The 14,576-nt window shown below is 67.0% G+C and overlaps 1 protein-coding gene across 1 annotated transcript; it reads right to left on the reverse strand.

The window, feature by feature from the left end:
- Positions 1–1,502: 1,502 nt before the first annotated feature.
- Positions 1,503–14,391, reverse strand: HCN2 (hyperpolarization activated cyclic nucleotide gated potassium and sodium channel 2). Its single transcript, XM_086627619.1, has 8 exons — positions 13,943–14,391; positions 7,430–7,853; positions 4,991–5,152; positions 3,791–4,009; positions 3,440–3,586; positions 2,883–3,123; positions 2,552–2,716; positions 1,503–2,455 (listed from the first exon to the last, which is right to left on the reverse strand). The coding sequence occupies exons 1-8, from the start codon at positions 14,389–14,391 to the stop codon at positions 1,503–1,505; spliced, it is 2,760 nt and encodes a 919-aa protein (XP_086483745.1).
- Between the last annotated feature and the right edge of the window lie 185 nt (positions 14,392–14,576).

Raw genomic sequence — 14,576 nt, forward strand, 5'->3', positions numbered from 1 at the left:
GAGTCTCAGGCAGGGAGAACCACTAGCACGGAGGGGAGGTGTATGATACTGTAAATAAAATGTTTTTTTGAAATAGTAGCTGGGAATCATGTCCTTCTCCGCGCCTTTGCCTGAAGGCTGCAGGTGCCTGGACTCGCCTCGTTTTCCTTGGGGAGGTGGGACTGATGTTTCCCTGGGCTGCTGCTGTTGTGCTGACTGTGTCTCCTGGAGGCTGTGTCCTTCCAGCACAGCTGCAGAGTTGTGTGCTGCTCCTGCAGCAACTGATGTTGGAAGATGTTGCAGCTGGAGCTGCACATCTGGCTCAGCTCTGAGCTGAGCCCTGTACCCACCGGCCCCAGGTCCCAGCCTGCTCCCAGGATGTTGGACACGAGGGGACAGCGCTGCCAGCAAGGGGAAAGGTTCATGGAGGCGACTTTTCACCTTGTCATTTTTCTGGCAGGGCAGCAGCTCTTCAAAGGGCAAAGCTGCCTCCCGCAGCCCAGCCTGGGGCTGTGCCCGGTGGCATGGCTCCCAGGGCTGGGCAAGGGCAGCAGGAGCAGCCGGAGCCGCGGCAGGGAGGGAGGGGGGCGAAGGAGAAGCAGAGACGGAGTCGTGCGTAGCTCTGTCAGTTGCTGACGTTTATTGCACAGGATGGGCTGGATGGAAAGGTGGACGCTTGGAGTGGGGCTTGGATGCCAGCGGGCACGTGGCCCCTCGCCCGCTGCATACATTCAATGTGGGAGTGCTGGGCAGAGGCAAACGTATGCACCCCCCCCCCCCGACATCCGCAGGCACACGGACACGCTGGGACACGCGCTGTGCCTTCCGCAGCCTCCCAGCCTGGGGTTGCCCGTGGGCCCCCCCGGCTCTGGCATCTGCCTTTGCCCTAACGCTGCCTGCGGGACAGGGGGGCCACGTTCGCCCCCAGCCCTGGGGTCGGGCTGGGGGACAGCGTGTGTGTGGGGTGCTCACGAGCCTCGGGGCAACCATCCCTCAGACCCCCCCAACTTACCTCCAGTCCTGGACTGTCACCCCTTGCCCTGGACTGTGGGGGGGTGGCCAGCGCGCCGAAAGGCCGCGGGAGCGTCCTGCGGATGCACACGCACGGGGAGGCGTTCGGGTCATAAATACCATACACAGGGTTGATCACGGGGGACGATGCAGCTGTGGCTTCTATGGGGCAGCCGGGGGGGCAGCGGGGCTTCGCCGTGGGGAGCGGGAGATGGGCCAGACTTTGGTTGGAGGCGACGTGGGTGGGGGCTCAGCTCGGCCCCCCGCAGTGGGTTGGGGGTGCAGAGGCCCCGTGCCCACCCCCGGCAGATGCCCCACTCTGCAGCGCATGGCAGGAGGACACCGGGGAGCAGGGCTGGCGCCGCCGCAGGGGGACACAGTCGGTGGGGCGGCCGCGACCCTCACCCGGCGCTCCTCGGCGGGGCGGCACGGGGCGGGCGCGGGGTGAGACGGGACTCGCCGCCGCAGCCCCCTCCGGCGCGCTCGTCCCCACGCCTGGCGCGGTGCGGAGGTCACAAGTTGGAAGACAGCCTGGACTTGGCCGGGTCCGTGTCGGGCGTGCTGGCCGCTGAATCCTTGCGGGCGGCCGCCGAGTCCTGCGGCAGGGCAAGCGGCCCTGCGTGCACCGAGCCCGCGGCCGCCGGGTGGGCCGGGGCCCCCCGCGAGGGCGCTTGGCCTCGGAGCCCGGCTGGGGGGCCGGGGCCCGGCGAGGCGGTGGCGGGGCTCCCGCCGATGGAGACGCAGGACTCGCGGGCCGAGGCTGGGGGGCTCTGGGTGCCACCGGCCACCAGCCCGTGGGGCAGGGAGGGCTGCGAAGCCGACAGGGGCCGCGACTCCTGGCTGAGGCCGCCGGTGTGCAGCGCCTGCGCGCTTTTGTGGGCGGCGGGGCGCTGCGGCGAGCCGGGGCCCTGCTGCTGGCTGAGGGAGAGCTGGGAGCCCAGCTGCCCCCCGGCCCCTCCATAGGCGAACGTCCGGCTGGCCAGGGGGCTTTGGGACGGCGGGCTGGCTGCAGCGGCGGCGAAGGCGCTGGTGGAGGCGGGCAGGGCCGCGGGCTGCGCCTGGTCCTGCGAGGGCGAGGGGTTGGCGTGGGGCACGGGGGGCTGCGGCTGCTGCGGGGGGCTCTGCTGCAGCAGGACGGGGGAGACGGCGAAGGGGCTGGGCACGGCCTGGGCGTACTGCAAGCGGCGCATCACGCGGGGCGAACCCAGCGCCATGGAGCCCACCAGCGGGCTGGCCATCTGCGGGCAGAAGCTCATGGCGACGGCTTGCTGGAGGGTGGCGATGGCGGAGGTGACCTGGGGCTGGACGGGGCTGTACACGGCCGTGTGCTGCTGCAGCTCCGCCTGCTGCACCATCTCCCGGTCGTACTTGACGATCTCCTGGATGATCTCGTTCTCCTGATTGTTGAAGACACCTGAGTTGAGGTCGTGCTGTACTTTGTGGAGCAGGATTGAGTTCTTCTTCCCTGCAGGGAGGGCAAGAGGGGGAGCACCGTGAGATCCCCTGGCCCCAGCTGTCCCGTGCTGCTGGAACGGCCCCTCCCAGCATCCCGGTGCCATACCGATGCGATCGAGGCGGTCGATGGCCACGGTCTCGAAGGCCCGTCTCATCATGGGGTACTCCTCCAGCACCTCGTTGAAGTTGTCCACTGAGAGCGAGTACAGGCGGCAGTAGGTGTCCGCCCGGACGCTGGCCGTGCGCCGGCCGCGGGTCAGCAGGCAGATCTCTGCAGGGGGATACAACGGTGCCAAAGTCAAAACAGCACCAGTGTGGACTGGAAACAGGGACGGGCAGGAGCACGGGGTGGAACCACCGCGCAGTGGGTCAGCACCAGTCCCCCATTGCCTCTCACAGACCCCGGGGGGGCCCGGGCTCAGCCCCCCTCTGCTCACCTCCGAAGTAGGAGCCGTCAGAGAGTTTCATCTCCTTGTTGCCCTTGGTGAGGATGCTGACCACCCCGTGCTGGATGAAGTACATCTTCTTGCCAATGGTGCCCTCGCGGATGATGTAGTCGCCCGGCTGAAACACCTCGAACTTCAGCTTGGTGAGCATCGCCGTGACGAAGTTGGGGTCTGCGTTGGCAAACAGCGGCATGGAGGCCACCAGCTTGCGGCAGTTGAAGTTCACAATTTCCTGCAGGGGAAGGAGGTGATGGACCGGGTTGGGGGGGACATGCATGGTCCCCCCCCGGGGCAGGCTCACGAGCACAGAGGTGTCAGCACACACAGACACGTCAGCACCCAGACTGAGGACGGGCACACTCGCGCTCGGAGCTGCAAAGCCAGAGCAAGAGGTGCTCGACCCCGAGCACCCGCCCTGCAGCAGCTGGAGAACCTGCGGCCTCCTCGCAGCCGGGAGCAGGGAGGCTGTCGCTGTTGGGGGGCTCAGAGAGGTGCCCATCCTCACCGCGGCATCCCACGGCCAGCTCTCCAGCCCCTGGGGCCCTCACCTCACGCAGGGGCTCGTTGAGCTCCCCAAGGATGCTGTCCTCGTCGAACATCTTGCCCTGGTAGCGGTGCTCGTAGTAGTCGTGGATCTTCTGGCGGAAATCGGCGGGCAGCTTGTGGAAGGACATGTACTGCTCCACCTGCTTGTACTGGGGGGGAGAGGCAGCGTCAGCACCCAGCTGGGCCGGGACCCCCACCCACATCCCTGCTCCACTGGGTGGGTCACGGGTCCCACTCCCACACCCGCAGACGGGTTCGACAGGAGCTCTTGCTGGTGCCACTGCGGCTCCAGGAGTGGGTGCGACAGCCAGGCACAGGGCAGGTGCTGCAGTCCCCGTCCAGCCCTGTCCTACCTTCTCCTGGTACTGGCGCCGGGAGGAGTCCAGCGACTGGATGAGGGCGGTGGCGTGGCCGATGAACATGGCGTAGCAGGTGGCCCCCACGATCATGCTCAGCATCGTCAGCCAGATGTCCGTCATGCTCTCGGGCGCCTGCTTCCCGTAGCCGATGCAGAGCATGTGGCTCATGGACTTGAAGAGGGCGAAGGAGTACAGCTCACTCCAGGAGTCGTTCTGCAGCGACAGGACGGCGGCGGCGCTCAGCCCCGGCCGGTGCACGGCTGCTCGCACGCGTGCGTGCGCGTACAGGCGCTCGTGGTACGACGCCCTGGCTTGGGCCTGGCAGAGCAGCCGGGTGCTGTGCCCGCACCTCCCCACGGCGCGCGGCAGGAGGGCGGGTTGGTTGGTCGGTTGGGTTTTTGACAGTTTTGAGATGCCAACAAACCCAAAGCATCCCGCGGCGCTCCACCGCTTCCCGGCGGGTCTCTGCACCCCACCGCGCGCGCAGCTTCGCTTTAGGTCGTCATTTTATTTGGTGGGTTTTTTAGGCTGATGCACAAAAGCAGCGATCCCCTGTGGAATGCTCTGATGGGAACGAGCTCCCAGTTTGCAGAAGCCACTGAGTTATTGCACCACTTGCACGTGGGAGCCGGCGGACGCGGCTGGGACAGCGGGTGGCTGCAGGCAGGGACGGGCTGGGGGCTCCTGGGGAGGAATCCCCCGGCTCAGCCTCACGCGAAGCCCTGGGAAAGGCCAAGGCCGAGACAGGCAGCAGAGGAAGGGGAGGGAGGCAAGTGGGGGGACGGAGCAGGGATGGCAACAGCAGCGGAACGGGACACGACGGACGGAAGGAGAAGAGCCATTTGTAGGAGGCTGCAGGGTTGAGAGGGAGCAATTAGAAACGTGGCCCATTATTTATTAATAGCAGCTTTGTTGCTAATGATCAGGGAGGAGGTGGCAGGGGACGGGGCAGAGCGCCGTGTCAGCATCTTCCACCCGCGCGGATCGATCCGCTGCCCCGAGTCCCGTGAGACCTCACTGGGGAGACTGGCCGCAGCGGGCATGGGGTGCCCTGCGCACCCTCTGCACTCACACCATCGGGTCGCCGCGGCACCAGCCGGCGCAGGGATGGCATCTCCTGGGGCAGGTGGACACGGGGATGGACAGGGGCCCAGGGGAGGTGGGGAGCCCCATGGGGTCGAGGCTGGCACTCACCACCATCCCGTTGATGGAGACCCAGCAGTTCTGGGGGAAGTCCTGCAGCATGGGCACGAGGAACTGCAGGCAGCCGTCCCAGTGGCAGAGCAGCAGCATCATCCCAATGAGGTTGATGATCCTCATCACCGCACTGGCCAGGTCGTAGGTCATGTGGAAGATCTGCGGGCACACGGGTGGGGTGGGACAGCAGAGGGTGAGCACAGGTGCCGTCCCCCCACTGCCCAGCCCCGCTTGGGGCACTGACCCACACGGCCTCAGCAGAAATTGGCACTCAGGGCCCTCCCCGTGGCAGCTGCGCTCCAACTGCCTATTTATAGCCAGCGGGATGCCGCCACGCTGCCGCCCCGGAAAGCGCTAATGGCAGCGAGCAGGGATGAGGATAAGCCAGCACTGGCGGATGCTCAGGGAGAGCCAAATACTCTGGGCACTGGGGAGGGAGTGGGGCAGCCCCCGGGCAGTGAGTGTGGGGGGGCCAGGCTCAGCCATGGGGCGGCTTTTGGTAAAAAGGGTCCGAGGTGCCCACGTCAGGGTGGGGCTGCAGCGAGACCCCAGTGTGGAGAGAGCAGCCAGGGCCACTCCACCCAGTCTGCTCTGCCAGAGATGCCACTCGACGGGCTGGGACTGTGACCCCCCCCCAGCGCTGGCGGCTACAGGAGCATCAAACACTGAGACCCATCAGCGACACCTGGGAGAGCCCCCGGGCCAGGGCGGGTGCAGGAGGGAGCTGTGACCGTGGGGACCCACCACGGTGCTCCCAGCACCCACCCTCAGTCCCTATCAGAGCATCCCTGCTCCCAGCCTGGCACCTCTCGCCCAGGGCACCAGCCCAGGCAAACCCTGGGGGCAGAGACGCGTGCGCCTGGTCACACGCTGAGCCACGGGCTGAGTGAGGGCTTGTTCCTTTCCCTTTAGTATTTTTAGGGTCCAGAAAAGGTGAATTCAAGGGGAGCAAAAAGAAAGAAATTAACTCCCTGGCAGTGAAATCCCCAGTCTCCCTCCGCTGCATGTCTAAGGCTGGAGCCCTATGGCATCACACAGAGTTGCCACAGGGCAAGGGCAAGGGCAAGGGCAAGGGCATGGCATCCCCTTCTTCCTCTGCGCCCACCCTGGGCTCTGCGGCTCCTGCCCGGGCACACCGTGGGCAGGACATGGCAGAGCTGGTGGGATGTGACAGGGAGGGAACAAGCTGGAGCGCGAGGGGCTGGGGAAAGGGCAGTCCAGGGTGAGGACAGGCAGGAGCAGCCCCATCCCCATCTCTGCCAGCCTCGGGCACGTCCCTTCCCTGCTCTGGCAGCGGCAATCGCCCCCCGGGGCAGCTGCCCCTCTCCCGGCTGCTGCCAGGGGCAAAATCAGGCACATGCGGCCCCCCCAGAGACATCCGCCATCCACCAGCCCGGACCGCGGTGCCTCCGAGAGCAGGCGAGGTCCCGCCGGGATCAGGGCCGCGCTCCCGGCCCCGGTAAGCGGATGCGATTACCAGGATAATCTGGGCAGCCACACAGGGGCTTAACTGGGCGCCGGGGCTCTCCCTGCTAAGTCCCAGCCGAAAGTGAAAAGGGCGCAGAGCCGGAGCCCCGGCAGGGGAGGGACCGCGGGGACCGACACGCTTTGGGACAGGGGGGGTTGCAGGAGGCACAGGACGCTCCTGCAGCAGAGCCCAGTCCGAGGAAGGAGCAAGAGAAGGGCACAGGGCAGGGGGATGCGGGCAGGGAGAACCGTGCCCAGGCTGCACCACGGGTCCCTGCGGCACTGTCAGGCGGTTCTCACCCACCGGAGCCTGCACGAGGTGGGGTACACCCGGCCAAGAGCCCCACACGCCTCTGGCAGGCTGGGGACACGTGGCGGCAGTGGAAGAGGAGAAGGAAGAGAAGGAGGAGGAGGAGGAGGGAGCGAAGGTGCTCGCCACCCCTTCAGCTCGCGGGTGCACAGCCGGCTCCACGCTACAGTGAGCACCTGCACGGCCTCAGCCAGCGGAGCTGCCGGAGGCACCAGCCCACGCGCTGGAGCCACGCGGCAAAGCTGAGCGTGCCACATCCCGACACAAAGGCACGTCGCTGAGGAGCCCACGCAGCCCCGGGTGTGCCGAGCCCAGGCAGCACCCTGCCTCCTGCCCGGGGACCCAGGGGTCCTGCTGCCGCTGAGGGGCTGGGGTTCCTGCAGCCCTCCCCAGCGTTCCCTGAGGGACCGGAGGAGCATCACCTGCCCCAGCGCTCGGGGAGCTGAGCAGGGCGATGCGGTCGAGCTGCCAGTGCAGCACGAGCCAGCATGCCTGCTTGTGCCAGCCATGCTGTCGCCCATGGCTGGTGCGGTACCGCGGCACCAGGACCAAACCTGGCCGCCCTCGCGGGGTCCCTCCGGGCTCCTGCTCTCTCCAGCCTGTCCTGCCGCTGCCAGAGGAGGGACCCAGCGTGGGGCCACGTCCCGCAGGACCCTCACCTCCTCCCACTGGTGGATGTAGCGGATGAGCCGGGAGAGGCGGAGGAGCCGCAGCAGACTGAGGATCTTGGTGAAGCGGACGATGCGGAGAGCGCGGGCCGTCTTGTACACCTCCGAGTCTATGCCCTTCTCCACAATGAGGAAGACGTAGTCCACGGGGATGGAGGAGACAAAGTCCACCACAAACCAGGTCTTGAGGTACTTCTTCTTGATCCTCTCGGGGTCCAGGATGATTTCTGTGTTGTCCTCAATGACAATCCCTGTCCGGAAGTTCAGCACCAGGTCCATCAGGAAGAAGGTGTCGGAGACCACGTTGAACACGATCCAGGGTGCCGTGGTCTCCTCCTTGAAGAAGGTGATGCCCACGGGAATGATGATCAGATTGCCCACCATGAAGAGCAGCATCGTGAAGTCCCAGTAAAACCTGGGGAGCGAGAGGATGGAGGAGGGTGTCACCAGCACCCGCAGCCACCCCCCGCGTCAAGGGGACCCGGCCACTGTGCCCTGCCCTGAGGGACTCACACTGCCAGGGTGCTGTTGCATGGGCACTGCCTCTGCCACAGGCTCCTCTCCTCTCCCCACGGACCACATCCTGCTCCCCCATCTCCAAACTGCCCGTGGGCCTGATCCTGCGGGCCAGGCCAGTCCGCGGTGGATGTGCAGTGCAGAGGGGTGCAGGGTGAGGTGGGAGGTGCCTGCTACGGGGGGCTCTTCCCACTGCGCTGGTTTGGCCGGGGGTTTGCCCGGAGCACCCAGACTCAGGCAGGTCCCAGGGCGAGGGGGACCCTCCCGCGGAGCCGCTCCGGGGCAGCCCGCGGGCCGGGGACCACCCTCACCCCAACCCGCCAGCGCGGTGAGGGCACCGCGCTCTGCCCCACCGCTGCCCCGGGAGCGGCCCCCACCCCTCCCCGCTCCAGGGGACCCAAGGACGGGGGCAGAGTCCCCGGGGGCAGCCAGGGCCGTCCCCCCGCCACCTCCCCGGGCCGGGCCGGGGGCTGCGCGGCAGAGCCCGGCAGCGCGGTGGCCGGAGCGGCGGCGGCTCCCGGTGCAGCCGGTCACGTACGGCTGCAGCTGGAGCCGGCACCGCCCGCGGCCCCGGCCCGACGGCGGGGGGGTGGGGGGGAACGGCCGCCTTCGCCTCTGCGGGTCCGCACGGCCCCGCCGCGGCCCCCTCCCGCCCCCGCCCCTCCCGCCCGCGGGGCACCGACGACCTTTCCGAGCGCGGCAAGGTCACGGCAGCGCCGTCCCGGCGGCATCGTGCGAGCGGACCCCCGCCCCGCTGCTCGCCTGGGGGGCAGGAGGGTCAGTCGCCCCCCAGGACCCTCAACCCCGCTCAGCGCACCCTGCCAGGGCACCCGCCCCGGGCAGCGCCCCAGGAGCCACTGGACAGGGGTGCCCGGGTGCACCCAGGGTGGGGGGACGAGGGCAGAGACCCCCCGCGAACAGGAACGGGAGATGGGCCGGATGCATCCGCTCCCCCCCCCCCTCGTGCAGGTTAGCAGGACCAGAAGGAGCTGAGCATCCCAGCTCCTGACCTTTCTCCAATGACACCTTCCCCATGTGAGACATTGCCATGGCAACCGTGAGTGATGTCACTGCTGCACAACCATGACTTCACACCCAGGGCCATCTCTTGCCAGCTCCAGCCAGGAGGACGGGCTGTGCTCCCCCCACGAGCCACCTCCAGCCACCGGCCCCGAGCGGCTCCAGCACCCTGCGACCCACCACGGGCAGCAAAGCTGCGGCTGTGGTGGGCCCTGCCGGACCCCCGAGTTCCAGCCGCATGGGCACAGCACGACCCCCCAGAGACGCTGGCATTGGCAGAGCCGCTGCTGGGGCCACGGCAGCAGCACCGGGCTGGATCTGTCCCACGGACCCCCGGCAGCTCTCGCTGCAGACTGACCCTGCTGCACAAAGCGAGTCCCACGGGGGCCCTGGCCATGCAGAGCTGCGAAGAGCAAAGATTAAATAACCGTGCCAGCTGGGCGAACTCTCCGCTGGCTCAAATCCCTTTGCAATCTGGCTGAGCCAGGGCCCAATTCGGCCTATTGAGAAAGACAAACTGCTCCTGATCCCCCCAACGCACACAACTGACTCTGCGATCTCTTTGGGGACCTGGGTGCAGTGCCAACGCTTTCTTCCTCGGAGGGCAGTGTGTGCACAGAGAAAAAGATCCAATCCAAGCTACTAAAAATATCTGAAAACAAATTAATTAGGATCCTCGGCACCCCCTCCCTTGCTTCTGACCCAATTGAATGACAGCGACGATGACAGAAGATGTCGAAAGCCCCTGAGAGCAGGGGCTGCTGCATTCCTGCTCCATCACCTGCCCAAAGCCTGGCACAGCGGAGCCGCCCCACAGGCCTTGGGCAGGGGCTGAGCCCCCCCACCGACTCCCAGGGACCCCATCACGCTCCTGCACCCGAGACCCCAGAGCACATCCCTCCGCAGAGCTGCCGTCTCCCCGGCACCTCCAAAACCCCAATGGAGACCGCGAGGCCGGAGAGGTGCAAGGGCCAATCCCAATGGCCACAGCAGAAGCATCTCCCTGTCCAGCCACTGTCACCACCTGGGAGGGGGCCAGGAGAACCCCCCCAAGCTGTCCAAGGAGGCTCAGCTGCAGGATACCAGGGACGTCCCTGCTCAGCTCCATCGCTGGCACACAGAGCTCTGGGTGCTACTGGGGACGATCCAGCCTCCTCCGCACGCTTGGTGCAACGCATCGCTCCCCTCCGCAGTGATGCCACTGACCGGGCGCTGAGCCGCCCGCTCGCCAGCCTGCCTGGGTGGACGCGGCTCCTCAAGACGCCGCTCTGCAGGAGCTGCCCCGAGAGCTGAGCCCCTCAACCCGGACCGGGGCCCCAGCTGCAAACGGCCAGGCTGCCCAGAGCAGCGTGGGATCAGTGCGGGATCGGCACTTCATGAACTTGCACTAAATACTTATATTCTAAAAACGAGGCCGCTCTCAGAAGTGGGTTAAGAAGCCAACAGCAGAAGTTTGCCCAAGTCGAGAGAGCAGCGAGGTACAGCGCCCAACGCGCTGTCCGTACCCCCGCATCCCAGGACAGCCCGTTGTGATGAGCGATGGTGCTGGTGCTGCTCTCCCCTGGAAACGCCTGCGGTGCCTGGGGAGGGGCGGGCAGATAAAGGCTTTGCAAACTGCCCAAGGGCCCAAACCTTCACAATCCCCCCAGACAGCTGGTCACAGCCTTTCTTCCCTGGGGACCGAGCGGCGGCTTTCAGCACCCCCAGGTGCAACCGCCCCACACTGACACCGCAGAGGGGCAGAATGGGTCCCTGACACCCTCACCAGAGGAAACGGTGACACTGGGACCAGCAGCAGCTCTCAGCGCTGGTACGCGCATTGGGAGCGACCACAGCTGGCGAGCCTGGTTCACCTGCTCTGACCGTGGCACCAACAGGTCAGTGGCACCATCCAGGAGCAGCAAAGCCTCAGAAACCGTTTTAAGCCTGGAAGAGGAAGGCTCCGGCCAAGCGACACCAGGGACACGTGCTCTGGATGCTCCTTCACTCCCGTCTCAGCTGTGGGACCAGCTCTTGCAGCAGAAATTCACCAGCAGCGAGAACCCGCGGCTCAGCCCCAGCCCCTCACCTCGTGGAAGGCCACGTGTGCTGGGCTGGCGGGAGGGGATGCCAGTGTAGCCATGTTGAGCAGCCTCCTGGAGACGGGCACCGCCACGACCACCACCGAATCACCGGCAGCACGCAGCTCGCGGCGATACTGCTGCACCCAGCGAGGCGCCCGGCCGGAGCCCTCCTCTCACCGCGGGAGAAGGGGAACGGATCAACGTGCAGCTGGAGCACCCGCTCCCCAGGAACACCACCGGCCTCCCCCTCAGCCTGGCTCCCGGCTACCTACGGGCTGTAGAGACAGGAGTGAGACCAGCAACGTGCCCCAGGCCATCGCAAAACGAGGGCTGGATGCGGCCCCTCAGCTCCCAGTCCTGCTCCAGGAGCGATACCCCAGTTGCAGAAATACCAACAGAAATAACAAAAAAGTTGAGTTAGCTGAGCTTTTTCCTCCCATCAATAAAGACCAGAAGCAGTGAAGATAGAGAAGAAACTGAGCACCCCACCCAAAAGGAGGTGGCTCTGCTCGACGCTGTCTACTTGAGCACACAGTTTACAAGGTCTCTTTTATCAGATTTGCAGCTCATGATCTCAACCAGCCACCCAGGCTGCTTCCTAATAATTCAATATTTATGTAAACAGCAACTTTGGTTCCCAGAGCAAGTCTACCCCTGAATTTTGCATGAATAATCGCAGCGCCGTGTCCGTAAGGAGACAGGATCTCTGAATGATTCCGATTATGAAATGATGTCACATATGCAGATGGGTAACGATTTTAGCTTAAGATGAGAAAATGGGCTTTGCAGGGCAAACACGGCTGGGTTCGTGCTCCATTATCATTCCTAGATAAATACAGTATTGTTTTTTAAGGTAGGACAACGTGGAACACAGGGACACGTGTCCTCAACATGCACAAGCAGGGTGGGCTCCTCACAGCCGCGCTTTCAGCCCTGCCTTGAGCCGACCCTGTTCGTGTGCGCGTTCGGAGACCCAGATGATGCCGCGGCTCTGCCTGCAGCTCCTCCCCGCTGGGCAGGGAACTCTCCTACGCCACTTGCAGCATCAAAGCACAGCCAGCGGCTCTTCCCCAACGGGTTCCAAGTCGTGATAGCGACTTTGGGAGGGATGGAGCCGGCGCGGGCCAGGCCGGCCAAGCTGACTCCCCAAGGTCACCCCAGTGCAGACCAGCACCCGCCACTACGCCAGCCCGGGGACCGACGCTGCTGGGTCCCAGGGAAGCCTTCAAGGCCTCGCTCCCACTGAAAGGCTCACCGCCTGGAGACCCTGCTCCCGGCAGCACCGTGGCTCTGCCAGCAGGGCCACAGCTCTGCCAGCTCAGCGTTGGCTGCAGGAGCAGGGCAGGGTTTGGCCCCGGGGCAGTCGTGGTGGGGGACAGCGAGGCCAGGCGGTCACCCCGCTCTGAGCCTCCCCTGACAGCCTGCAGTGGCTGATGGTGAAGCAGAGCGCGGGTGGCAGAGGGGCAGAGCCCTCGGCTCGCCAGCCACCCAGGTGCTGGGGATCCACTGGCACCACCACAGCAGGGACGGCGGAGCTCCCTTCGCCACAGGACCGGCGATGGCCACGCGGTGCAGCCACTCCTCACCCTGGCTCTGCAGCAGACCTGGAGCCCAGCTGGCGAGGCAAGGAGGGGTCTCCAATGGAAACCAGTGGTGGGTTCCCAATGGGAACGTCTGCCATAAGACCCCTGTGTGGAAGGTCAGACACGAGAGGAGGCCGAGAGCCCCCAGCTGCTCCTCTGGAAGATGCCAGATCAGCCCAGGAGCAGCGCACGAGGGTGGAAGCAGGAGGTGCAGGTGCTGGTCCCTGCTCTGAGCCCACCCAGCCAGGGCAGACCCCACACCCACAGCTGTCTCCACCTGCCCTGGGGACCCCTGCAGCAGTGGGGACCTGCCAGGGTCAGTGGTGAAGAGATCCCAGGGTCTAGCTCAGTGGTGTCCTTCACGCCACCACCCAGCAAACCCCCTCGAGCCTCCCCAAACCACACAGCACAACAGTGGCAGAACGACTCGGAGCCGAGCCCTTTGCTCCCCTCAGCCCCTTCGAGGTCGCTGGACCAGAGGCCCCTGGTGGCTGGCTCACCAGCGATGCCAGCGGGGTCTCGGCCACAGCCGGTCAAGCCGTACATCCCTCTCGGTAGCCTGCACACAACCCAGGAGGCATTTGCTGCCTCTGAGCTCCCCCGGGGCTCAGGGGGTGCAAAGGAGATGGAGCTGCAGAGCCTCTCCCTGGGTTTGCCATCCCTCGGCTGGAAGGTGCACAGGCTCGATCTTGGGGTCTCTGGTCCTCTTGGGAGCGAGATTAATCCTCCTCAGGCTCCCTGAATCTTAGGGACAGGATCAGGCCTCCCTAGGGGAGGGGGAGCTTTTGCAAAGCTCTGCTTGGCAGCGGAGAGGGCAGCACGTCCTCCGGCCCAGACCCCGGTGGGCTGCTGGGGGCAGAGCCACAGCATGGTGGGGCTCCAGAGGGTCCTTGCTGGCCCGAGCCGTCTGAGGCCCGGGAAAGGACGAGGGGATGCCCTTGCCCGGGCATCCTCTGTCAAAGCAGAGGGCTCTTGGCCCCTCCGGATCAACCGCCGCTCCGCTGGGGAGGGGGATGCCCAGCCACCAGCCCCTCCCTGCACACAGGCCAGCAGCATCCGCGCTGCCACCTCCAGCACAGCTCAAGGTGCCCTCTCCCCGGGCACGGCACGGCACGGCACGGCACGGCACGGCACAGCACCCTCTTCCCCGGCCGGCGGGGCCGGCCCCGGGCTCCGCTCGCCCGCCGTCCGCACCCGCGGTGGCCGGGGCCGGACGCAGCGGCCCGGCCCGACGCTCCATCCCCGCGGGCTGCAGCCGGGCGCGGAGCCCCGCGGGGTCCCGGGCACCGCGCTGCTCGCCCCCCGCCCGGCCGGGCACGCACCTGAAGTCGCTGTAGGGGTGGATGATCCAGGCCCCCGCCGACTTGACGCGCTCCTGCTCCCGCTCCACCGCCTTCTGCGAGCCGAACATCCGCAGCGAGAACTTGTTGACGCCGGGCTGGAGCATCGCCCCGAACTGCCGCTGCATGAAGCTGGCCTGGCTCCCGCGGGCCTCCTCGCCCGCATCCTCGCCCGCGCCCTCCTCGGCCGCCTTGGCCCCGCCGGGGGACGCGCCGCCGCCGCCGCAGGAGAACGAGACCTTGGGCTCGCGGGGCGGCTCCGGGCCGGGGCTGCGCGGCGGGTCCCCGCGCCGGCACTCGCCGTTCGGGGACCCCTTCCCGCCGCGGCCCCGCGCCCGCCCCGCCGCCGCCGCCCCGCCACGCTTGGCCGCCTCGGCCGCCTCCTCCTCGGCCGCCGCCTCCCCGCCCGCCGAGCCGCGGCCCGCCCGCATCCTGCCGCTGCCGCCGCCGAGGCCACCGGCGGCCGTGTGGCGCCCGCCGCCGCGGCGGGGGCGGGCCGGGGCGGGCCGGGGGCGGGCGGCGGGGCCGGGCCGGGGGCGGGCGGCGGGGCCGGGCTGGGGACCGGGCGGCTCCGCAGCTCCCCCCGCCGGCACAGCCCTCGCTGGCGGGACCGGCG

The sequence above is a fragment of the Tauraco erythrolophus genome, chromosome 28 (genome assembly GCF_009769465.1).
Source record: "Tauraco erythrolophus isolate bTauEry1 chromosome 28, bTauEry1.pri, whole genome shotgun sequence".
Taxonomy (NCBI): Eukaryota; Metazoa; Chordata; class Aves; order Musophagiformes; family Musophagidae; genus Tauraco; species Tauraco erythrolophus.